Genomic DNA, 25217 nt, shown 5'->3' with positions numbered 1-25217 from the left:
GCCTGTTAAAGATCAGTTAGAGGGATTCTGGGAAGATGGCAGCATAGAAAGAAGTGGAAGACTTAGTCTCCCCCAGAACAATTCGTAAGTGAACAGAAAACCAGTAAATAACCTGGAATGGTAGCGGGGAGACAAACCTGACAGTACACTCAACTTCCACCGACATGAATTGGGAGGAATGCCCGAGGTCACAGCATAAAATCTGTAATTAAAATTGCGGACCTGTGCTGAGAGCCAAGAACCTAGAGCCGGGAGCCCCTCCCTCACGGAAGCCGCGCCGTGCACTTTCTCAGCCCAGCTTCAAGTGAGGTTTTAATAATAACTGCTCAATACAGACAGCGAATCCTCAACAAGCAGACAGAGGCTTTTGGTGACAACTGACCTTGGGAGAATTGGGGAGAATATTCTCTCTCTCACACTTTCTCTGGAGAAAACCTCAGCTGCTCTCAGCCCACAAGGCGTTGCAGTAAAGACAGCCTCACACACTCTGTATTCTGAAACGAGCTGAGAGCCCCGCAGCACAGCCAAGCGGCCCAGGGCTTCCCTAGAGGGACAGCGCACACTGATGACGTAGCATGGCATCCGCCTTGGCTGAGGGAGGATCACGGCTGGGAGGGGGGATCTGCTTGGAGAACCCCGGGGCACTACGCCAAGTCCGGTGGTTTATGGGACACCGAGAGAGAGCTGCCCTTCCTCCCTGGCCACCTGTGCGTGCACCCCACATTCAGGGCAGGTGACTCCAGCGGTGCGCCCAGGCTGAGCTCTCCAACTGAACACACAAGAATCATTTCCCCTCACTACGGGAGAACTGACTGGAGGGATATAGGTGGCTCACGGACGCCATCTGCTGTTTACTTAGAGAAAGTGTACGTCACCAAACTGTGTCTCTGAAAAATTAGATCGATATCCCTTTTTTTTTTTTTAATACAACTTGAAAGAGCCCTATCAAGCAAAACGAATGCCAAGAGGCCAAAAACAACAGAAAATCTTAATGCATATGATAAAACCAGATGATATGGAGAATCCAGCTCCAAACACAAATCAAGATTTCAGAAGAAACATTATGCCTCGCAAATTTAATTAAAGAACTACAATCAAAGAACAAAAACATGGCACAGGATTTAAAGGACATCAAGAGGACCATGGCCCAGGATATAAGCACCATAAAAAAGACCCTAGAAGAGCATAAAGAAGACATTGCAAGAGTAAATAAAAAAATAGAAGGTCTTATGGAAATAAACTGTTGGCCAAATTAAAAAGATTCTGGATATTCACAATACAAGACTAGAGGAAGCTGAACAACATCTCAGTGTCCTAGAAATCCACAGAACAGAAAATGAAAGAACAAAAGAAAGAATGGAGAAAAAAATTGAAAAAATCGCAATGGATCTCAGGGATATGATAGGTAAAATAAAATGTCCAAACTTAAGACTCATTGGTGTCCCAGAAGGGGAAGAGAAGGGTAAAGGTCTAGAAAGAGGATTCAAAGAAATTGTTGGGGAAAGCTTCCCCAACCTTCTACACAATATAAACACACAAAGCATAAATGCCCAGCGAACTCCAAATAGAATAAATCCAAATAAGCCCACCCCAAGACATATTCTGACCAGACTCTCAAATACTGAAGAGAAGGAGCAAGTTCTGAAAGCAGCAAGAGAAAAGCAATTCACCACATACAAAGGAAACAATATAAGACTAAGTAGTGACTACTCAGTGGCCACTATGGAGGCAAGTTGGCAGTGGCATGACATAATTAAAATTTTGAGAGAGAAAAATTTCCAGCCAAGAATACTTTATCCAGCAAAACTCTCCTTCAGATTTGAGGGAGAGCTTAAATTTTTCACAAACAAATGCTGAGAGACTTTGCCAATAAAAGACCTGCCCTACTTCAGATTCTAAAGGAAGCCCTACCAACAGAGAGACAAAGAAAGGAGAAAGAGATATAGAGAATTTTAACAGACATGTATAGTACCTTACATCCCAAATCACCAGGACACTCATTTTTCTTTAGTGATCACAGATCTTTCTCCAGAAGGGACCATAAACTGGGACATAAAACAAGCCTCAAGAAATTAAAAAAAAAAAAAAAAAATTGAATATACTCAAAGCACATTCTCCAACCACAATGGAATACAAATAGAAGTCAATAATTTTTGAACTATAACTCCACTATTTACTTCCTACATGATAAAAAATACACAGACTGAGGACAAATCAGTGATTTTGAACTCAATGTAAAATTTGTAGTTTTAGACAACTGTATAAAGGTGGGGGAATGAAGGAGTATAGGAACATAGTTTATGTGTCCTATTGAAGTGAAGGTGGTATCAAAGAAAAACAAGATTGATAGGGATTTAAGAGATTAATTTTAAGCCCCACAGTAAACACAAAGAAATTATCAGAGAATATAACCATAGAGATGAAATTAGAGTTTGGGTTAAGAGAAATTGGGGAAGGGGCAATGGGAAGTTAAGAAAGGAGTGTAGGGTTGCTGTTTGAGGTGAAGGGAAATTTCTAGCAATGGATGGTGGTAAAGAGCATAACATCATTCTAAATGTGATTAATCCCACTAATGGAAGGCTAGGGAGGGGATGGAATGGGAAGATTTAGGCTGTATATATGTTTCCACAACTGAAAAAAGGAAAAAAAAAAAAAGTCTAACTAGACGACAATTGAATGCTAAGGATGAACTTGGATGGGATTGGAGGGTGGAGGACAGGTGGCTCGAAGGGACACAGTTGAGACATAAGGAAAAGGAAATATAGAATGTAAGCGTTGTATCATTGTTGAATCTCTCATACTTCTTAGCTGTGCTTAATGGAATTACATAAAACAATGTTCTTGTTCATGGGAAGTACATACGTGAATTATAGTGTATGTTCAAGGATGTGTGCAGCTAACTCATGTTCAGAAGACAGAAATATATGATGGATGATAGGGAGGGAGGAGGGAGGGAGGGAAAGAAATAGTGATGTGACAGCATGTTAAAGTTGGTGGATTGAGCTATCAGGGGAGGGGGATCAGGGTATGATGGAATTCTGTGTATAGGGCTAGTATTGGTTTTGCAATTATTCATGTAACTTTGAATTTATTTGAAAATAAAATAAAGGTGCAGCTCAGGTAAAAAAAAAAAGATCAGGTACAATGTGCAGATGAATATACACTTAAAAATGAATAAGAAAAACAAATGTTACTCTTATTCAAATGAGTACTTGTAGCTTGGGATGTGATTTGCAGTGATTTCATTCTATACACCTTCAGAAAGTGCTATAAATCTCAAGTAACTTACCTCTTCTTAAGTAACCTTTTTTTCCCTTCATGCTTTTCATTATTTTAAGATGCATTTGAGATAAGGCCTAAAATTGGTGCCTTCCCATTATAATTAGTGATTCTTCCCTCTCTACTTGTGATATAAAATGCCGATCATTTCACATACTCCCACTGCCTAAAAATTGGCCTGATGATCATGATGTTTTACTGTCCAGGACCATTAAACGGCTGAAATATAAGTTTCTAAGGTTGATTTTAATTGCTGTTCCAGTCTTCCCTTATCATCTCCAGTTACTCTCCAGTATGTGCCATTATGTAAGCTAAATCTTCTGTATCTTCCTTCATCAATAAGAATTTGGTGTATTTTCCTATATTTGTAGATTTGGTCATCATTACTGCTCTTTCTCTGCTAGCCTTAAATGCTTACAGAGGCCAAGTAGATAATGTAAATGGTTGAGCAGGTTTGGGATATACAAGATGGGAATGAAGGGGATGGTGCCTTTGCATAAAAGGAGCAGATTCTGCTCAGCTCTGGTCTGCTTGCCATGTGGGAATGCATGCCTTACATATTGCTAGATGGAATCGTACTTTTAAGAGAAGCTGGAAAACTGTTGTTTCTATACAAACTTTTTCAGTTTTTCAAAATAGTGCCTGCTAAACGAAACAGATCTGAAGGTTGGTTTTGGCTTATTGGGGGGCTATCATTTCACAGTTTAAGCTATACAAATCCTCTGGCGAGACTCAGTTCGTAACTTGTGTACTCTGAAGCCTCTGATAATCCACCCTAGCCTGAGGTGATCTTTTCCACCTGTATACTATAGTAGTTATTGTATGTATAATTGGATATTTAATGATTTTCTTTCAGTCTTGGATTGTTTTGTTTTCTGGTATATCTTATATCTCCAAACCAGGTTATGAACTCCTTGAAATCAAGACGTCAAATCTGAATTCTCTCATTCTCCATTTTCTCCTTGCATAAGAATTTTATACAGTGGGTACTTGGTATATATTTTAAATCACTTAACCAATTAGATTTTAAAAATTAGGTTTGAGTTTGTATTATGAAAGAAATATGTCCATGTAAAAATTAGAATAGCACAGAAGGGTATAGCATGAAAAATAAATGTATTTGTACCCGGTCCACATCTCTCCTTCCCTCTCCATCATGACTTACAGATTTTAGACTTTTGTCACCCTAAATGCCTTTTCATGTCTTTGTTTTGCTGTTACAAACAGTTCTGCAGTGAATACCCCTTGTGACTCTTGGCCAAGTATAACTGCAGGGTAAATTCCTGGAAGTGGACATTAGATCAAAGAGTATATGTCATTTAAATTTTTAGATCTTTTAAATTATTCTCCCGTATATTGTCTCCAACAGTGTAGGAAATGTCTCCTTCCCTACATATTTGTCAATACTGAGTTTTATCAAACTTTAATTATTGCCATTTCAGAAGGTATACGTTTCTTCCATATGTGTAAGAAACATTTTTATTTTTCTGTCAGTGGCCTATTTCTCCTTTGCACATTTTTAATTTCCTTTATTATTACTAGGCTATGAGAACTTTTTTCATTTTAAGGAAGTTAGCCCTTTGTCTGTTAGTACATATGACAATTTGACTTATTTCTTTTAAGTTAATTTTTTCTTTGTGCAGAAGTTTAAAAAAATTTTATATTTAATTTTTTAGTGTTTTGCCTTAGTACTTGTGGATCAATTTTTAGCATTTCAAAAAAGTTCTAACATTTCACTGAAATAACTGTTTGAATTGAACTCTTGTATTCAGTAATAAATCTTTTTACTCTAAATATTTTTCTTTAATAGGCTTTAGAAGAGCCATTTAAATATTCTGTAAAATTTGTTCCTTTAAGGATTCTTTTCACCTCCTTTGGGGTTAAGTATTGGCTATAACATCTCCCACTCAAGTTATGGCATTGTATTTCTCTTATTCCCTGCAGATCCCTCTTTATCTTTCCCTTCTTGATCTACTTAGCAAATTGTATTTGTTTTTAATGTCCACTTTAAGTAATAACAATTCATATGAATTCCTGTGATTTTTCACATGTGTAGTAGAATAATTCACATTCTAGCTATAGTCCTGTGTTTTTTGTTCATATCACTAATGCTATACAATGAGATTATTACCAGAATGTTTAGTATCTTTTCTGAGATCGTGATTATCTTTGACTATTCCATAGCATAGATGCTGGCAATTAATAAATAGATGTTTGGATTTAGGTGCCTGGGTGTGGAATTGGATTTGTCAGTTGCTTATTTTGTGACTTTTAAGCAAATTATTTTGATACCCTAATCTTCCTGTTATAAGATTGGAATAACATTTATTTCTTAAAGTTACTTTTTAATGAGCATTAAATAAGGTACAGATGTAGAATTCAAAATATAGTCCCAGAAAAATGGTACATGCTTAAAAATGTTTAAATCCCATTTTTCCCACCTTGGTTTTTTATTCACTTTGAGTGTCCTCTTAATTTGACTTTGAATCCCTGAGGACAAGGCCAAGACTTCCTCACTTCCTAAGCTTCAGCTCCCTTGTTTTCATGCCTTCTTGTTTTTAATTACTTCTTCAGTCTTGATAGCTTTACAAATTTAAGTTCCATGCTAGCTGTGTTCTGTGCTGTATCCCTAATACCTGCCCTGTTGCCTGTCTACTTTTTGATCTTCCCAAACCTAAAATTCATCAGTTATCATTTTTTAAAAATGTGTTTGAAAACACATCAGAGAGTAGTTTCATATATTGAACTAAAAGCCACACTTAGTTCATATTTAGAACCAAGAATTTTTAAGCCAGTCTGTTGAAATAATTGTCAGGAATTTTGTAAAATGAAGAAAGTATGACAAGACATTGAAACTGATTTGGGGAGTTCATTTAGGTTTTAATCCATTTTTCTCAGTAGGAAGCTGGAAGTATTTTTTTGTTACTCTTTTCAAAGAAAGAAAATCCTCAGCAAAGTAAACAATGTCTCGATTAATCTTTTAATTTGTTTTAATACCTGTGACTGAGTATCTGCCCATATCAGTAATTCCTTTATTTTACATTGTGTAAATATTTGTACTCTATAGGTTGTACTTCTTAATGGTCAGGAAGCACGCCTTCCAATGTACAGGCACTCAAGATATTATTTAAGCACATGACATAAGGATAAGTTGGTTAAAGTGTTTCACTATGTTTTAAAGCTGATACTACTGAACTGACAAATCTAGCCTGAAAGTTCATGCCAGTTGGAAGGAAATTTTCTTTAAAGTTGAGAACTCAGAAAACCTGGTGGATTTTTTTTAATGATTTTTAATTCTTAAATTTTTAGGACACTTAAATGATGAAAATTGTGGCACAAATATGTTATTGGAAATTGGTGTATTTCAAATTACTGATTTTAGCAAGGTTTTTCTTTTAAATCTTCAAGTTTAGTAGATGTCAACTGCTACGTGTTTTAGAAGTTTTCTAGATTATATATTGGAATGTCACATACAGACTAGAATTTTGTTAAAATGTTAAATACCAAGAGGACATTGTGTTTTCTTACAGGGAATGGTTCCATTTGTATTTGTTGGCACTAAAGAAAGCATCGGAAATGTGCAAGTTCTTTTAGAGTATCATATTGCTTATCTAAAGGTTTGTATACTGTTCACATTTCATGTTCATACCATTCTTGCTCTACACATTAGACTTTTTATATTTGTAGTAAGTTTCAAGTCTTTAAATATTTTTAATTCAGCTTCAGATTTACCTTATTTTTTAAATATAAGAATTTTAAAACAAAAAGCCCTGTTCCATAATAAAATGATTGTCCTCATTCAGTTCTCTCCTTCCCTCTGAGCTTGTACATTTATTTCCTTATTTAAGAAACAGTCACTCTTTCTATTCATATAATTTGACACTGGACTATCATCACTTATGCATCTTCTTGCTCTATAGCGGACCTGTTTTGCTTTTCTCTTTCATATTTTACATGCAAAGAGGGTACAGAACCTGGAGGAGTGAGGTTAGGCTTCCTTGGTAATCATGCGTTTGTTCAGCTGTACCACCCCCATAGACATTTGATACCTCTTAACTATTGCTACCTAAAAGTCTATTCAGATTTTTACAGAAAGAGCAAAGGTTTTAGCAAACAAATGCCCTATAAATTATTAAACATTTTATTACTAGTGAACATTTTATTAGAATTGATTACTATTACTGCTACTCTTTCCCTTCCTTTTGTTCCTGCTATTATAATAGTTTCTCTTGCCTAGGATATAGTAACATCCTCAGTTGCTCTCTGCCTCTAGTATATATTTGTTTCTCTCTCATACACATTTCTGCTTTGCTAATATTTTGAAAGCAATCCTGATGTCATTCATTTTCATTGAAAGCCATCTTGATTAAGTCTGAACTCATCCTTAATTCTAAGCTCATGCTTTATCTCCCAGTACTCTACTCCCTTTCATCCAAGAACTTTTATCTAGATACCTTACCTTCACATCCTTTTATGACCTCAATTTTTTTATGATCAGGCCTACCAGTCCATCTGGGTCACAACTTAGGTGTCAGTACATTGAAAGGAACCTAGCTTGTTAATGGTACCTCATTTAGCAGTTTTAACTCCTTGAGAGCAAAATCTGATAATACCATGTAATCTACATTAGCTGTTTAATTAAATAAGTGATTTTAAAGCTTTTCTGTTTAAAATAAACATTCCCTTGAAGGGAAGTGTCCATGTCTTTATATTGTATGCCTATGGCACTTAGCATGGTTTGCACACTTTGAGGCATTCAGTAAATGTTTGTTGAATTGAAGCAGCAAATGACTTTCTAAAATGTATTTTCTAGGGTGATGCTGCTTTGTTTACCAAAATAATTGCCCAAAGTCACAGCTTCTTTCATGGGTAAGGGAGTGTAGTCTAAGGTTATAAAAAGACAGATAGTTGCGTGAGAAGAACTTACCTTACCCTTTTTCATTTTGATTATAGGAAGTAGAGCAGCTAAGAATGGAACGCCTACAGATTGATGAACAACTGCGACAGATTGGTATGGGTTTCAGACCTTCTTCCACCAGAGGGCCTGAAAAAGAGAAAGGATATGCCACTGATGAAAGTACCGTCTCTTCTGTACAAGGTTCTAGGTCTTATAGTGGAAGAGGCAGAGGTCGTCGGGGCCCTAATTACACCTCCGGTTATGGTAAAAAAAATTTTTTTGTTTTAATTTTAGTTTAGGTGCTGCAGTACCTTTTGCTTACTGTTATTTAGTTAGTTCATCACTCTTGGCTTTGAGAGTAGGATGTAGTTTCAAGGTTTATGTCTTAAGAATAGTAGTAGCACACTTTATGTTAATGACAATATAGGGTGTGTGATTCTCAAGCAGTCTTGAAATGAAACGTTTTTGCTGATTTGGTAGTTCATGATTGTGTTTATTCTAAATATTCAGAATAAATATATGCAATTTACTTTCCAAATTGTTCCTAGTAGAATTTTACACATTTCCCAATAAAAACTCAGTATTAGTGGTGGTACTGCTAGGGCTCATCTTTTGCCTACTCTGTAAGAAACATAAAAATGAAAGTTATGCTAATCGCTGTGCCAGGAGTGCATATAGCAAATCTTTACTAGCTTTTCTGTGCTCTACTGGCTCACTCGACAGTTTGGAATACTAATAGCTCAGATCCAGAATCATTTTGTGTAATACAGCATTTCACTAAAATAAGTGTTTTAAAAGCATAGAACTTAGTTGAAAGTTTTATAAATGGACATTTTTCTAAAATGTAATTCACTGTGGGGATTGGGGCTTAACCTGGTTAGGAAGGGGCCATTGAAGTGGTGATGGTCAATATTTCTCTAATCCAAAATTCTCACTTATTCTTCTTCAGCCTTGGAATTGTTCCATTTTTCTGCGTTTGGACTTGGATCTTAGCAGTGACCTGATATTTTTCTTCGTTTTCTTCGCTTCCCATTCCCTTCTGCCCCTTTTTCTTTCTTTCTTTCTTTCTCTACTTCCCTGTGTTCATCTGTTTAAAAAAATCTTTCATAAACCTTTTCCAAAATACAGATAACTAGAACATTTAAGGGAAAATAGAAATACATGAACGTTTATAGTGTGCAGATTTGAGATCCAAATTGCATGTTATTACTGTAGGATCATTTAATGATGCTAGAGTTATATTGAACTTTTGCTGTCTTTCATTTGTTTTATCCTTAGAAAGTTAATTATGGCTTCCCCCATTATCACATCCTTATAGCTGTGTTTTTTTCATCTTCTTGATATTTTTTATTCTTTTAGTTAACCCTGTATTGAAAACTGAAAAGCAAAATAAGATAAAGCAGTGGGGTGAGAATTGCAAACAGTTTGTAGTCCTGGAAATTTATTTAAAGCAAGAGACAATTAACAAGTTAGGGTGGTCACTGCCTAGATATCCCTGAAGATTGGGAAAATGATTAAACTAGAGGAAGGGGTAGCAACAGACAAGATGGAATTTAACAAAGGATTATGAATACTGAATCCCTGTATAATTTTCTTAGTTGCTAGGGTACTGGAATAGTTAGAAGGAAAAAGTTGAAATTGTGGAATTGTAACCCATAGCATTCTTTGAAATTTGCTCTATAGATACTTGTTAAATTATAATTTGAAAGTTATCACCTTTTATATATACGTTATATTTCACAAGAATGAAATAACTGAAACTATGGTACTGTAACTCATAACATTTTGGAAATTTCCTATATAGCTAGTTAAATTGTACTTTGAAAGTTATTACCTTTTTGCGTATATGTTATATTTCACAGTAAGGAAATAACTGAAACTGGAACTGTAACCCAAGACATTCTTTGAAATTTGCTCTCTTAACTACTTACTAAATTGCCGTTGGAAAGTTATCACTTCTGTGTAATACATATGTTATATTCCACAATAAAAATATGATTAAAAAGGCAATTAGCTAGTAATTAAATAGAAATTAAACATTTTGATTGATTTTTAAGGCATCGTATCTATTATTAGCACAAATAATGAAATTTGGGTTTTTGGATGATGACAATCCATTGAAAAATTTCATTTCCATTACATGTGAGACATCTGCTTGTCAATGAGAGGGTCACTCTTTGACAAAATGTGCTTATCAAGAGTAAATATACAAAATAAATTTATATAAAAATGGTAAAGAAACATTGTCTGGATTGAAACTAAATTGTTCAGTAGATGGCACCCTTACCTCTGAATCTTTGAAGAACTAGTAGCACTGTATTTCTTGAAATAGCTGTTTAAGTTGAATGGGATTAGGAGAAGAAGCATTTGAATTTGGTTTTGGATGTTCTTGTAAATTTAATATCAGAAGGATTTTTAGGTGGTAATATATATCATCAGTTCTGTAAGAAACATCTCTTTTCCAGTGTAACATCTCTGAATTGGTTTGTCTTATAATCGATGATGCCTTATGACTTTAATTGGCATTTTCTCTTTTTTAATGACATAAGTAATATATCTTACAGTTGGTGGCATCTTGGATTTGATAAAATGTGGCTTTTTTTTTTTAAAGCTGTTAAAGATGTGAACCATCTTCTCAATAAGGTAATTTTAGAAATTTTAGAGGGGAAAATTTTTAATGTGAACTTCAGTTAAAGAAACAGGTTTTTTATTTGTTGGAGTCATTAAAAATTGGATCAGTGTCATGAATCATTTTTAAAGCTGTTCTTTCTAATTTTTGAATCATGAAGTTTTTTACAAAATTGAGAGATTGAATGGTTGCAGTGGTTTTAAAAGTGAATTAGTTTCAGTCATTGCTGTCACAAATTACCACAAACTTAGAAGCTTATACAACACAAATTTATTATCTTAGAGGTCTGAAAGAAGACCAGCTTGAGTCTCAGGGCAGCATTCCTTTCTGGAGGCTGTAGGGATAGAATCTGTTTCCTTAACTTTTCCAGCTTCTAGAAGCATCCTGCATTCATTCCTTAACATGTGGCCCCATTCCACCATCTTTAGGGCCAGGAATGGCGGCAAGTCCTTCTCACGCTGCCATACGCATTTCTCTTTGGCTGGTAAAGGTTCTCCGTTTTTAAGGACTTGTGATTAGGTTGAGTCCATCTTGGATAATCTAGGATAATCTTCCCATCTCAGGGACCTTTGCCTTAATCACACCTGCTAAGTCACTTTTACCATGTAAGGTAACATACCTACAATTTCTGCATATTAGGACATGGGCATTTTGGAGGGACCATTGTTCTGCCTACCACACAGAGCCACAAAGAGAAGCTCTATTTCACAAACATGTTCAATATGATTAAATCTAAGTACTACCCAATTCATTAGTTTTTGTTTCTTTTTGGCTCAATACCTGTTCCATTTACTGAAATCTATGATTTAGACACTCGAATGTAGTTTTAGGTTAAATTTATGCAAGAATTTCTTTGTTTGGGACTCTAGGTTAGATACTACATTGGATTTCTAAGGAGAGCTCAGCGGGAACTTTTAAAAATGTCTTTAAAAATGAGATACTCACCATCTGCCTTCAAAATTTGATATTGTCTTTCAGGCAGGGTATATATTTGTAAGTAAATCCAGAAACTCTTAAACATTTCAAAAGATAAATGCCTCTCTTACAAACCATGACATCTAGTTAAAGTACTTTTTTTGCCATTTGGAGAAATAAGTGTTGGGGCATTCAGTTCCATTTGTGAGAGTCTCATTCCCAAAAAAAGAACTATTATGAATAATGGAAACTTGCCATGTTCTTTCTGAAATATACTTCCAGCTACTTAAGCTATTCTTATATAATTGACTTAGTCATAACCACGTTTAACAGGATGTGGAGAAAAGGGAAAACATGCACGAGTTTCTTTAAAGAAGAAAGTAAGTTGGTAGGCACTTGACATTTCTTTTTGTTCCCTGCACCTGATTGCTTAGAGCATTGTGTGTTTGAAAAGCCCTTCTGTTTTGCTTTTATGCCCAAATGGCTGGGATTTAAATGTAGGGAACTTTTAGGTATTGCATGGAATCATTCTTGTTTGAGAGTTTAGCAAATGAACTTCAAACTCAAGGGACACATTCGTTTATCAAGAGCCTTAAATGTTATGCACATTGCTAGGTACCTAGAGGCATTTAGAGGTATCAGAAATGTGCAGGTTCTTTTAGAATATCCTATTGCTTATCATAGGCCAATTTGGAAGTAATTCCAAAGGGGAAAATAGAGCAAACAACACATGACACTGCTTGATGGATATACAGCACTTTTAAAGAAATAAGGGGATAGGTCTGTTTCAGTTAAATGTGCTTGAAGCTAGAAATTGAACTAAATGTGAAGGAGGTGTATTTGGATATATGATGAGAGGAAGTAGTATCCCTAAGTAACGGAAGTTGGAATAAGTATGATATGACACTTAAGAATATAATAATAATGATACTGTGGTTATTTTATAAAATCTTTTCAGCTTTCACTGAATTTGTAAAGATCACCATTAAAATAGGTTGTTGAAATGTTAGAAATGGTTTGAAACTTACAAAGGTGTGTTGAAATTTCATCTCACTGATAATGGCTTCAATTTAATTAGTTGTCAGGTGAAATTTGTCTTCTCCGAGAAACCTTTTAAGAATTTTGTTCAGTAATTTGAAATAAGTTTTAAGACAATTGCTGGTAAAACTGCTATCATTTATGTACTACTAAAAAATACTCCGTTTATAAGACATTATCAGTTATAAGAATTGTCCTAATTTCAGAGATGTTAAAATGTGAAAAAAATGCACAATGAAATGGAGATAGACTACTACACCATACAATCAGACTTCATTTTTCTAAATATGACTAAATTTACTTTTAAATGTTGGGTATTTGTTTTCACGTGATACTAATCTAGGTTTTTGAGACTAAAAATGGGTGAAAATTTGAATATTCATATTTAGTGCCTTTTTATATTGTATTTGTAATGTTTTGTGTTTTCTATGATGGTTCTCTTAGCTGTGTCTTTACATTGAAACAACTTTTCATCTTCTGACTAGTAGATATTATACTAGTAATAAAACTTATAATTAACATTTGGTTTTTCCTTAGTTATTAAATTTCAAACTTATTAAATTCATTTCAAATTTTATAAAACTTTCTTTGAAGCAGCCAATCACTATGCTTATTTAAACAGTAATTTACATGAAATGATTTTGAAAAATTTCAAGCCTTTTTTTCTTTATAGGAATCCGATTAGATTATGCTCTCTTCTTTTCCAAGGTACAAACTCTGAGCTGTCTAACCCCTCTGAAACAGAATCTGAGCGAAAAGACGAGCTGAGTGATTGGTCATTGGCGGGAGAAGATGATCGAGAAAGCCGGCATCAGCGTGACAGCAGGAGACGCCCAGGAGGAAGGGGCAGAAGTGTTTCAGGGGGTCGAGGTCGTGGTGGACCACGTGGTGGCAAATCCTCCATCAGTTCTGGTAGTCTTTTATGTACTATGTCAGCATTCTTACTTTGCAAACAGTATAACCTTATAAGAATTAATTCATCTCCCAGGACCACTCATACTTGGGACTTTCTCTTTCCACTAACTGTCCTATAGAAAATAGTGGACCGTATAATAGTAGAAGGAAAAGCCCTGTAGGATGTTTCTCAGTGAAATTTTACCTAGAATATTTTAAGTCAGAAACTTTAGTTGGCTGGTTCTTTATATGTTTCAAGGGTCAGGTGTCATTCCTTTAATTTCGGGAGGTGGGATGGGGGGTTATGTAGTTGGAATTTTTTTTTCTGGAATTGTTGGATTATGTATTTCTGTTTGCCAGGCAGACCGAGAGAATCCTGATGCACAGAGAGCTCTAAGTACCTTTGTACCTTTGTATATTATACTGAAAATGAACTGTAAAGCAGTCATTGTCAAATGATGTATTATTATGGGAACAGGGAAAAATTGTGGAATCAACTTTTCAAGAAAATTTGGTTGAGAAATTGAGCTGAAGGGTATTTAAATATCTCTAGAGATTTGAGGTGTCTTTTTACTCATGCCTTTTTAAGGAAGTTTTTAATGCTGATAAGCGGAATTGTAGGAGATGCCAGAATGTTTATGCTTATAATGGGCAGGGAGAATTGCCAGAGGAATTAAAAAATTTAGGGACTTTCTTAAGTGCTCTCTAATTCTGCAGTGATGCTCTCTGAGCCTAAAGTTTAACTTACAGGCTTTTAGAGAAATAGTTATATTTTAATACAGTGTACTGTTACAAAGGTTTATAAGATTATAGTATGCTGACTTGCAAAATAAATTTACTTTACTCTACCTAGTGTTTATGATGGATGGATAAACTTAGTATCTTTTGCAAAGATGCTAGCTTGCTAGCTGTTGCCAAAGGAAACTTAGGAAAAATCGTGATTAGGTGAATTTTCTTCTATAATTTGATTGTTGGAAGCAATAAATGCACATAGGTAAGATGGGTATTTTTCTTATGAATTATATCTTAAAATTTTTCCCTTTCCACCCTCACCTCACCTTACCCCACCTTACCCCGCCTTTACTGTTTCTTGAGATGGAGTACTAATCAACATTCATTTCAACATTTTCCTTTTCTGTAACGTTGGCATTTCAACCTTTTTTTAGTTTACTCCTTTGTCTGGACTTGTTTTGATGGCTTTATTTCATAGTAACAGACTTCTGTTATGTCATGGAGTGCAGGTGTTGAAAATTATTTGGAAATAGTCCCTTAACATCAGCACAAAGAAGCAGCAGTCCCCTTGAGCTCAGTAAAGGGGGCAAAAACTTTTTCTTAGAATAACTCATATTAGCTTTATATTTATTTCTCTAGCCTCAAGACTAGGATTAGTTAGGAATGTCAGTGTCAAAATTAGCATGTAATACTCAATTTTATAGTACCTATTTTCAAAACAAGTCAGAGAAATGTTAGGAAGCTGAGGAGTCTCCTCTCTGTTTTTGCTTTAATTTTTCATCCCATTTAAAGTGTTTTCATATTTAATCATCTTTGTTATTTTCCAGTTAAAATAATGATACAAGAAACGTTTTATTTGAAGATAAAATGTTCTTTATTGGGGGAAATTGAGGTTTATTTACCATTAATTGATGTACTTCAGTTTAGATCAAAACATAGTAACTGCAGCTCTCTTAAACAAATATTTCTTGCCTCTGACATGCATATAGTGCTCAAAGATCCAGACAGCAATCCATACAGCTTACTTGATAATACAGAATCAGATCAGACTGCAGACACTGATGCCAGCGAATCTCATCACAGTACTAACCGTCGTAGGCGGTCTCGTAGACGAAGGACTGATGAAGATGCTGTTCTGATGGATGGAATGACTGAATCTGATACAGCTTCAGTTAATGAAAATGGGTTAGGTATGTAAGCACTTAAGGGAGAAGATATTTATTATTGTATAATGTTAATATGAACCCCCCCCTCCAAAAAAAAGTATGCAGTTTGCAAATTGAAGTTTTCTTAGTGTTTACTTCAGATCAGGTGTAAATAGCTTTGTTTATCTCCTGAATAAATGTCTAGTTCTCAGGTTGGTCATAGCCAAATTATTTGACTAAAACTGGGAGGGTTTGTTAAAGTGCTGTTTGATATGCCATTAAATTACTACAGATATTCATGCTAAGAGGGACTTATGCTCTTGTTTCTTAAACCAAGATTGGGCTTTCAGCTTGCTTCCTTAAAAATTATTATAAATTGTCACTAGTGAAGGTGTGTATATTAAGAGTAGACATTGATTTCCAAGTGTCGTTAACTTTGGTAAAAACCAAACTGTATTGGAGAGGAAAACTTTATCCTCTGAATGGTGGTAATTTAAATTGTCTGAGTGTTTAGTTATGAATTAAAAACCTTTTAATTTCCAGATGATATTTCATTTTATCTATTTGGAATGCCTAACACTACAAACATATTTTCTGTAATGTATTTTTTTTTAATTTGTTGTTTAAAAGTTCCTCTTTTCCCTCCTTTAAATCTTTGAAAGAAAGAAGGTGTTTTTTGTTTTTGTTTTTAGTTTTTTTGTCAGAATAGTTCATGGTGAACTTTGCAATTACAGATGATAGTGACAAAAAACCCCAGCGACGCAATCGTAGCCGCAGGCGTCGTTTCAGGGGTCAGGCAGAAGATAGACAGCCAGGTAACTTGAGTGGGCCTGTTGACAACATCAGGTCACAAGCATGAAAAAAAATGTCATGTGTCTGCTTTTTAAATATATTATACTTGTACACGTGTGCATATACATTCAAGATTTACATTGCATAAATTGTTTACTCAACTAATATGACTACTCTTAAAAAATGCATTCTTCCTTCACAATGTGTTTAGTAACCTGTCTAATTGAGCTAATGTTGTATATCAGTTTTTTACATGGAAATACTTCTGAGAAGACCATTATTTTGTTGACTTGGCAGATTCTTCATACTTGAGATGGGGCCTGCCATCCCGGGGACTATGTTGTAGATTGTGATTAAGGTTGATTGGCAAAACCCGGGCAGCTTTTGCATGGTGACTGCTTCCCATATCTGGATTCAGCACCTCATTTTTGTGAGAATTGCAGTGCCCCCAGTTTAAACAAACAAAAAAAAGTACAAAGGAGAAAAATACTTTGTGTCTTTTTCCTAATAAGAGGAATGCATGTTATGTTTTCGTTTGGTTATTGTGTGATGCCTTTTCCCTTACACTTACTAACTACTTAAATTAATAGTACTTACTTAGTTTTAGAATGTTAATTTATTTAAGTAGTCATTATTTTTAGTAACTGCAGAGGAACTTGTTTGCTGTGTCTTTATTATTTGGACATAATTCCATTTTCTGTGTACAGAGAATCATATGTATATTCACAGTGAAGAAATTGTGTGCACCAGAAATAAACCCCTTTCAAACTAATCAATTTTGCATTCTTTCCAAAACAAATCCTTTTATGTGTTTTTCCCAGTTAAAGTAAATTCTGGTATCTTTAGTATGTATAGTATGTTAATGGTTGAAGAGACATTTGGGAAAACTGATAAAGGGATATTAGTTCCCATTTTAGAAGATAGTTCCTGTTTTAAAGATAGTTGGAAATTTTAAAAGGAGTTATATTGTCAAAAATTAGTATCCAGAAAATATTTTTTCTTGTTTTCCCTTTGTTTCTTTTCCCTACCTCTTTATTTTAGAAATATACTTTAGATCAAGAGATCATATTTATTTCATTTTTTTGTAGGTGGCATAGCAGTGAATACATTTTCTGGCCTACTTTATAAATAAGAAAATTTAGGCTATCAATATGGCTTTAACATGGAATAAAATAAACATATCATTTTATTAAACTAGGTAGATGGCATTTTATTTATGAAGTCAATGGACACAAAAAGAGTAGTGGAGTTTCTTGCAGCCAGTGTAGTTTTTGACATAAAGTACAGAATACTAGATATCTGTATATTCCCGGGTTTGAAAACATGAAGGTGCATTAATTGGAAATTGAGTCATTTGGAGTTTCCAATAATCTGACAATGATTTGTATTCCATACTGTATCTTTTCCTATTTTATGCTGTATTTTGGGATAACTGCTTTAACTCTTCTACGAACGCCTCTCCCTTCTATTCTCCACCCCTTGAAAACAAGGAAGGTATGGGGATGCTACACAACATTGTTTCCTAGCTTGTGGTTCTAGGGAGGTTGCCTTCATCTAAAGTTAATGTCAGCATTCTCTTAAATAAACCAAAATTAAACTTGTTTCAGTTTACTTTCATCTGTCCAGAATTTCTGCCCTTTGTGTAAATTAAGCAGTGAATATTTTCTCCTGTTCTTTAAAATATACACTGGTGTCCAGTTGATTAACCTGGGCCTCTTAGAGAGAATTCTGGAGTCCTAACTAAGCTACACAAATTGCCTGTATTTTTTCTAGAAATTATAAAACATTAATCGTAGGCTTTGTATTGAACTTATAAGGGGCTTTTGTTATAAGGATTGGCTACAAACAGGTTTTTCCCTGAATCAGTCTTGATTGTGTTTTGTTTTAGCCCTTCCCTTTTATTTGGTTGGGGAATGGGAGGCTGGTAAGTCTACACCTTTCCAGCTCAGTGCCTCTTAATTTAAAAACTATACCAAAGTATATTATTCCTGTCTGTACATAGTGGGTGAAGGCTGCTAAGAATTGTTTCAACATTTACTCAAATTTAGCATCATACCCATCTTGGCAGGAGGGTTTCCAAGTAGCTGAGTTATTCTAGGTTTCATTGAGGACTGAACCATGGAAAAAGAATGAATTTATTACACTGCCCTCAAGATTATGGCTAGAATCATTCTCAGAAGAGTTTTGCTACCATGTATGTATCATAATAATGAATTGAATGTCATAAAAGTGGATTATTAATAGTTTGTTAGAACTATTAAACACATTTATAAATTCACAAACAATGGTTAAACAATTTAAAAGCCTTCAAAATGAGCATACTGAATTTCTTTTAACTTGGAAGGAAAAGTAGTCAGTTTTGGTCATGAAACATCTTTAGTGGTGTTTCTAATAAAAAATTATGTAGGTTCTGAAATGATTTGTTCACAATTTTAAAATTCATTTAAATAGTTTCTAGAATCATCTTGGATCTTATAAAACTGATAACATTAATTCATAATAAAAAATGTAAATATTATGTAGTTTATTAATTACATCAAAATGATCTAAATACTTGCATAAAATTTGAACCTGATAGACCAACTTGCTAGTGATTCTAAATAATTTAAAATTTACTTCAGTTTTCAATTCTTCACAGAATTAATTTACTCCCATAATGTAAAATGCACTGTTTCAGGGATTTCATTTGTTATAGGAAAGAATTATCTTTGAGAGAGAGTGATTATTTTGAAATTTCTCCAAATCAGTGAATTAAAAATTGAGGATCCTTGAAGAAGGATAAGGATTGAGGATTTCTTAGGTTCTAAGTGAAGCCAGTCCAGAGTACTTGTGGAACAAGGTCATTTGTTGCTCTTAGGTTGGTAGTAGGATGCTAGTTGGGGTTAGTCTTCTTTCCTATTCATACCCTTTTCTGCAGACATGTTCACACACATACCTTTTAGTTGGTCTCTGGCAAAATTGGCAAAGGGAGAGAGGCTGCCACTTAATTCACTCTTAGTTTTCCCACTCTGATCAATGTGCACATTTTTAGGTGGTGTCCTGTCATCTTTAGTTTACTTGAAGTTTATTTTTGGGCATTCAGAAGGTTTTCTCGTGTGGAGTGTTAGAAAGGAACCACAAAATGCCACATTTGGATGTTTTATTTAATTCTGCCTTAAGAAAAAAAAAAAACTTTGAATAAATATTTTATATCTCTGAAATTTTCAAATTAAAGTATATCACCATGATTTGCACTAGATTTTACCCAGTTTTTCCCATTGATCATTTCAAATGCTGTCTGGTCTTAGAATACTGCATATTCTTTTCTTGGTTGTGGATTTCTACACCAAACTTATCCCACAACCTTTGATTCAACTTAGGCTGGATTCTTGGGAAAGAGGACTTTAATCTAGGCTTCCCCAATCTCCAGCTAGAAATTTTCTGTCGTCAGCATTAAAGGCAAATTTTTCAAGCTTGTTTTTGGTTGGAGGTGTGGTACCCAAGCTTAAGAAAAGTTTGAAATTGGGTGACCCACCATTAGTTTATTTTAATAGTGAAATTACTCTTTATCCATAAATTAACTTTAGAAATATTTTTTCAACACCTGTAATTTTTTTTTCATCTTTAACAGTCACAGTTGCAGATTATATTTCTAGAGCTGAGTCTCAGAGCAGACAAAGAAACCTCCCAAGGGAAACTTTGGCTAAAAACAAGAAAGAAATGGTAAGGAGAATTTAACCTGTAGGTGTTTTGTTTTTTTTTCCTCCTTATTGTATGATCACTTGTTTCCCCAAGTTGATGAATATTTTAAAGAAGACTGGATTTTGTTCTTGGCCCCAGGTAACTGAAGATATGCATTGCATGCTTGAGCCTGAAATACTATTCAATTAAAACTTCAAATAGCATTTGTAAAATTTAGTCTGCCCAAAGGTAACTGAAAATAGCAACTATTACTTTTTTGGGGAGCAGTAGAATATATATAGAATATATACCACTTTTCAGTGATAGGCCTTTAAGATGCAGTTTTTTTAAATGGTAGAAGGGATTTTATATGTAAATGTCATTTTTTTTCAAAGGTGAGTAAAGTAGGTGATTATTTGCTTTATTTAGGTATTAACTGTTTATATCCTTTACATGGTGAGCTCTCCAGTGGTTTAAAATATTAGTTACAGGTTTCAGTAAACAAGTACAAATGCTTCCCATGGTTTGGGCACTGCTAGGTACTAGGGATATAGAGTTGAAGGACCCAGAGGTGTGGAGTACGTTGGTATTGTTTTAAATTTTAAGATCCTTTAAATTCTTTGATCCATTCTGGTAAATGAAACAAATTATTTACTAGCTGTTTAATGTTTATGTAGTCATTTTCCTCCTCAGTTATAGATTGCATTTATTAAAGAAGTTGAAAAGTTGTCTCCCTTTGGCAGGCAAAAGATGTGATTGAAGAGCATGGTCCTTCAGAAAAGGCAATAAATGGCCCAACTAGTGCTTCTGGCGATGAAATTTCTAAGCTACAGCGTACTCCAGGAGAAGAAAAGATTAATACCTTAAAAGAAGAAAATACTCAAGAAGCAGCAGTCCTGAATGGTGTTTCATAAACTGAAGAAGTTCCTAGTTTACAGTTCTTTTACATTACATTTTACAATAGTGCTTGTACAAGCTTGCCAAAGATAGAATATGGATCGCCAGTCTTTACATCGCACTTTCAGTTCCTCCATTTGGAATTCAGAAAGGGGAGGGATCCTGAAGAAATCATATGTTAAACATACTTTGACACCTACTGTGTTATAAAATATTATCATCAGATGTGCCTTGAGAATAGTATATGTAACATTAAAAAAAGTTGCTGGCTATAGGACATGTTATTTTGTTTTCAAAATATGGCAGAGATGGGGGAGGTGGGTGGGGTGGGATCCCTAACCTAATATTCTTTATGAAAGCATTAGCTGCTTTTGTTACATTTTTAATAATATGCAACCACTTCTTCACCTGAGGAAAACTATAATGAAATGCAGTCTAAAATATTTTGCACTGAATTGTAATTTCTCTATTAGTTTAGTCTTGGAAATTGGTCTGTTTTCATGTGTTTTTAAAATGCTGTATGTAGAGGAAAATCTGCAGACCACTGGAATACATTTGTTAAACTCATCTGCAGGGACACTGAGTGATAATGGCAGTGACTGTTCTACACTGAAGCTTTGTTTGGTTTATTTATTAAAGTGTACAGTATTTAAAAATCAAACATAGCTTTACTTAAAACACTAAGCTGAATTAGTCATGTCCATTCAGACATAACCTGAACTACTGAAAAAAGTACAATTTCCAGAAGGTTTATTCTGTATAAACTACATGTTAGTCTTCAATAGAATATCTTTTTTTTTTTTTTTTTTTTTAATTTTGGTTGTTTGATGTGCAATATGTTTTTGTATGCAGGTAGTAAATAAACTTTGATCTTCCATTTGCTGATTTTTAACTTTCTACTTTTTACACCAATTATTGCAAGGTAGCTGAAGCAGCTTAGAGGACTAGAATAGTACCCTTGAATTGATTTTTATAAAGCATTTATACTTGCTTATAAACATTAAAATATTTGTAGGCTATTTAATCATTTTGTAATGAACCCTTTAGAATCTTAACACTAAAATTTAGGCTGTTAGAAGAGAATGGCTTAGGGAATTGAACATACCTTTGGCTATTGTGAAAAAAATCTTTGTAAAATAGAATTCAACTCAAAGGCACTTTTTGAGAAAGGCAGTGATATGGTACAAGCCAGAATTTTATTTTTGCCTTTGATTCTTTATTAAAAATTATTTTTACAAAGAACTATGAGAAATTTTTTAATAAGGAGCATATAGGGAAATAATGTGCTTTTTCGTTTGATTCTTAATTTTGAAGGCTTTCGTTCCAATAATCATTAAAAATCAGTAATCGGGCATTTTTTCTGTATATAAGTTTATTATAGATAATTTTACAAAGATAAATTGTTTCACATGAAATTTGTTCTACAGAGTAACAATACAGTAATTTATGCAGCTACTTGTCAGGTCTAGTCAAGTAATTGAGGATTATATGGGAGGGTTTTGCACCATGAAATTACATGGATCATAAAGCAAAAACGACAGCCCTTTCTTATTTCTGTCATTTGGCATGTGGAAAGTTTTTTTTCCATGCATAATTTGTGTTAATTTTCTATGTACTTAAAAAATGTTAAGTGATTTTAATTCATATGAACTGAACTAGAAGCAAGGGGGTAAACATGTAAAGTCAGCAGTTCAGCATTTATAAGTCTAATGCTCAAATTTATTCTAGTTGAGGTTAAGGGGTATGATGGTATTAAATGCTTTTTTCCTGAAATCTACTTCTTAATGTTTGATCCCTGGTAACTGAATACTGAGAATTTTAATAAGGGGTTAATTGTGTGCTTCTCGCATTTTGCATAAAGATACCAGGTAATTTCATATCCTGACTTTTAAAAACTTTACCCACAAGTGTTTTTTATGCATTGTTTTTAATCCATGACAGTTAGAAACAAGTAAACTTTTTAGCCTTTTTATTCTTAGTTCTCTTGCATAATTGGATTAGCTATTACCTGTAAGCTATCAAGAATTTTAGTCCTGTATTGGTAAGTATTTTATAATTTAATAGTCATACTGTAGGATGTAAGATTGGGTTAAATCTTTTAAAAGTATGTAAGCTGAAGAATCATGATGGGCAGGTTTTGAAAAATGAAGCAACACATGTTCAAATTTTTAAGTGTCAACAGGTGAAAGGCCAACTTTGGAGGTAACCATTGTTGATTTTGGTAGTCTTCCACACTTCGAGCGGTGCATCGTTTTGGCTATTGTCCTCGTTATAGGAAATGTTGCTGTGGGAAAATGTGCCATAAGTGGATTGCTAAACAAAGACACTAAACTTAAATATATATATATTTCAGAAGGATCTGTGCAGCTCAAATGCTTTTCCAGCATATACATGTGAAATCATATGAAACCTGAGCTTAATTATGTAGTAAGAGCTGAGATTACATGGAGCAAATATGATCTACCTTTTCTGAAACCTTGGAAAACCTTGGAGTTCTTCACCTTTTCAAAGCCTTCAGTGGATCTAAAATTGTTTTGCAAAATTGTGCTTGGTGACAGGTCAGCCATAATTAGTAAAATGGTAGGGAATACAAACAGATCTTTCTTAATTGTTAAATATTTTAATGTGGAGTTGAGGGTATCACATCAAACCATTGAGTTCCTGGAAACCTAACTAGGACATTACTTAGGACTATGCTGAGGGAGGTTGCTTAAAGGAGTAATTTTCAAAAAAAAAAAACAGAACAGATGATAATGCAGATAAGGCAACAGAACTGAACAGGGAAACACTAAGGTAGTGATGAAGCAAAAGCAGCTGGTCTTTTAAAAACTCATGTATTCTGGATCCCTGTTCATGTTGCCCATTCCTTTGTGGGAAATGGCAGGGTTCTGTTACCTTTATGCAAAGTCACAGGTATTTTTGTAGTTACTTGTAGTAACCTGAGAAGGCTCCCTGTAAAGTTTGTACATTATTAAGTGTATGTGGCACTTACATTGGGAAAGAGCACCATTCGTGTCTTCTGTCGAGGATTCCTGCTAACTAACGACCAACTAATGAAAACCTGACAACGTTTGAAAAACAAATGACAAACCCCGATTCTGGTCTAATTGATGAATTCAAGCCAACTAGTTAGTATTCTTACAGTCTATGCCTAACAATGAAGTTGTAGTCTGCTAAGAAGAGAGAAATAGAAAAACTATGGCTATTAATGCAGTAAAGCCTGTGTCAGATAATTGGTGGTTATTGGAAATGACAGTAAAGGAAAATTGTTTTAACAGTTGCATTTCCTAGAAAAGTTCAAGGAACTTGGATTTGCTCTGGGTGTGTTAAGAGTTGGCAAGTGCCTAAAGGAAGAGAACAGAATGTTGTGAAGTCTTCCTATTCATCTTTCCGTCTTTGCTATTGGTAAAGTAAATTTGTTGTCCTTTTATTTTAAAATTTTAGTTCTTTATTACGTGGTGGTGTTCATGGGATTATGGTGTCTTAGATGGCCCATGGATAACCTAGGACTGTATTTGATTTTTATTGCAGGAAGTCTTGCTATAAAGCAGTAATCACAACTTGATATAGTCAGATTTTTGACGGGTGCTGTTAACTTGAAACTATGCTTCTGCTGGCTGAAATAAGTTAAATACAAGGAAGTTAAACTAATGTGCATTAACTGTAGAAAACCCAGGGAAGAATCCATACATCCAGAAAACTTATTACTGGATGAGAGTGGTACATATAATCTATAAGAAAATATTTTTAGTTTGTTTCCTAAAGTGATTTATCAGTGGATCACTTTAGATTCATCTGTTATCTTCTATATTAATATTTCGAGTACTGAAGTAAAATGCATAAAAAATGCTCCTGGAGAAACTACAACTTGATAAAGATGATTTCCAGTCCATTGGTTTGTTGATTTTGTCATTTGATAATTTGAAAAGATATCCATACAGAAAATTGGGAGTCACTATCCTAGTTCTGCTAACTTAGTCTCTATGGTTTCAATTTCATTTTCTAACCAGAAGACAGTTGGACTAGTTGATCTCTTGAGGGTCCTTCTGATAACTTCAGTCTAGTTATATGTGGTATGGTTAACCTTTAATCATATTCCCAAGTATCCTCAAGGAGTATGCTAAACTAAAAATTGTGTTTTATTAAAAACACATATCTATACCATTTCCAGCTAGGCTGAATGTAATCTAAAGATACACAAAACAAGGGCAAAATAATTATTTTTCATTTATTCTGCTCAGTTTTAACAGTTCCACTATTAAAAGTGCCACCCAATAGTTCCTGAAACTTCTTTGTATTTTACTAATTGGTATTTTCTTTTTAAGGGTGAAATTATATG

General features: G+C 34.3%; 1 protein-coding gene across 4 annotated transcripts in view; it reads left to right on the top strand.

Annotated features, from left to right (window-relative positions):
• Window positions 1-21155, top strand: part of FXR1 (FMR1 autosomal homolog 1) — an 81872-nt gene extending 60717 nt beyond the window's left edge. The window contains exons 11-18 of one of the 4 annotated variants that reach the window (XM_037839881.1): window positions 6810-6896; window positions 8233-8290; window positions 8378-8440; window positions 13467-13670; window positions 15374-15574; window positions 16264-16344; window positions 19932-20023; window positions 20725-21155. In XM_037839881.1, the coding sequence (XP_037695809.1) occupies window positions 6810-6896; window positions 8233-8290; window positions 8378-8440; window positions 13467-13670; window positions 15374-15574; window positions 16264-16344; window positions 19932-20023; window positions 20725-20895 (957 nt within the window). In that variant the 3' untranslated portion in view covers window positions 20896-21155. Of the gene's footprint in view, window positions 1-6809; window positions 6897-8232; window positions 8441-13466; window positions 13671-15373; window positions 15575-16263; window positions 16345-19931; window positions 20024-20724 lie in introns of all 4 variants that reach the window. The other 3 variants (XM_037839873.1, XM_037839869.1, XM_037839876.1) reach the window with 3 other exon arrangements.
• The last annotated feature ends 4062 nt before the right edge of the window (window positions 21156-25217 follow it).

Source organism: Choloepus didactylus, chromosome 1 (genome assembly GCF_015220235.1).
Source record: "Choloepus didactylus isolate mChoDid1 chromosome 1, mChoDid1.pri, whole genome shotgun sequence".
NCBI lineage: Eukaryota > Metazoa > Chordata > Mammalia > Pilosa > Megalonychidae > Choloepus > Choloepus didactylus.
Note: the sequence above shows the minus strand (reverse complement) of the source record. Positions and strands in the feature narration are given on the sequence as shown.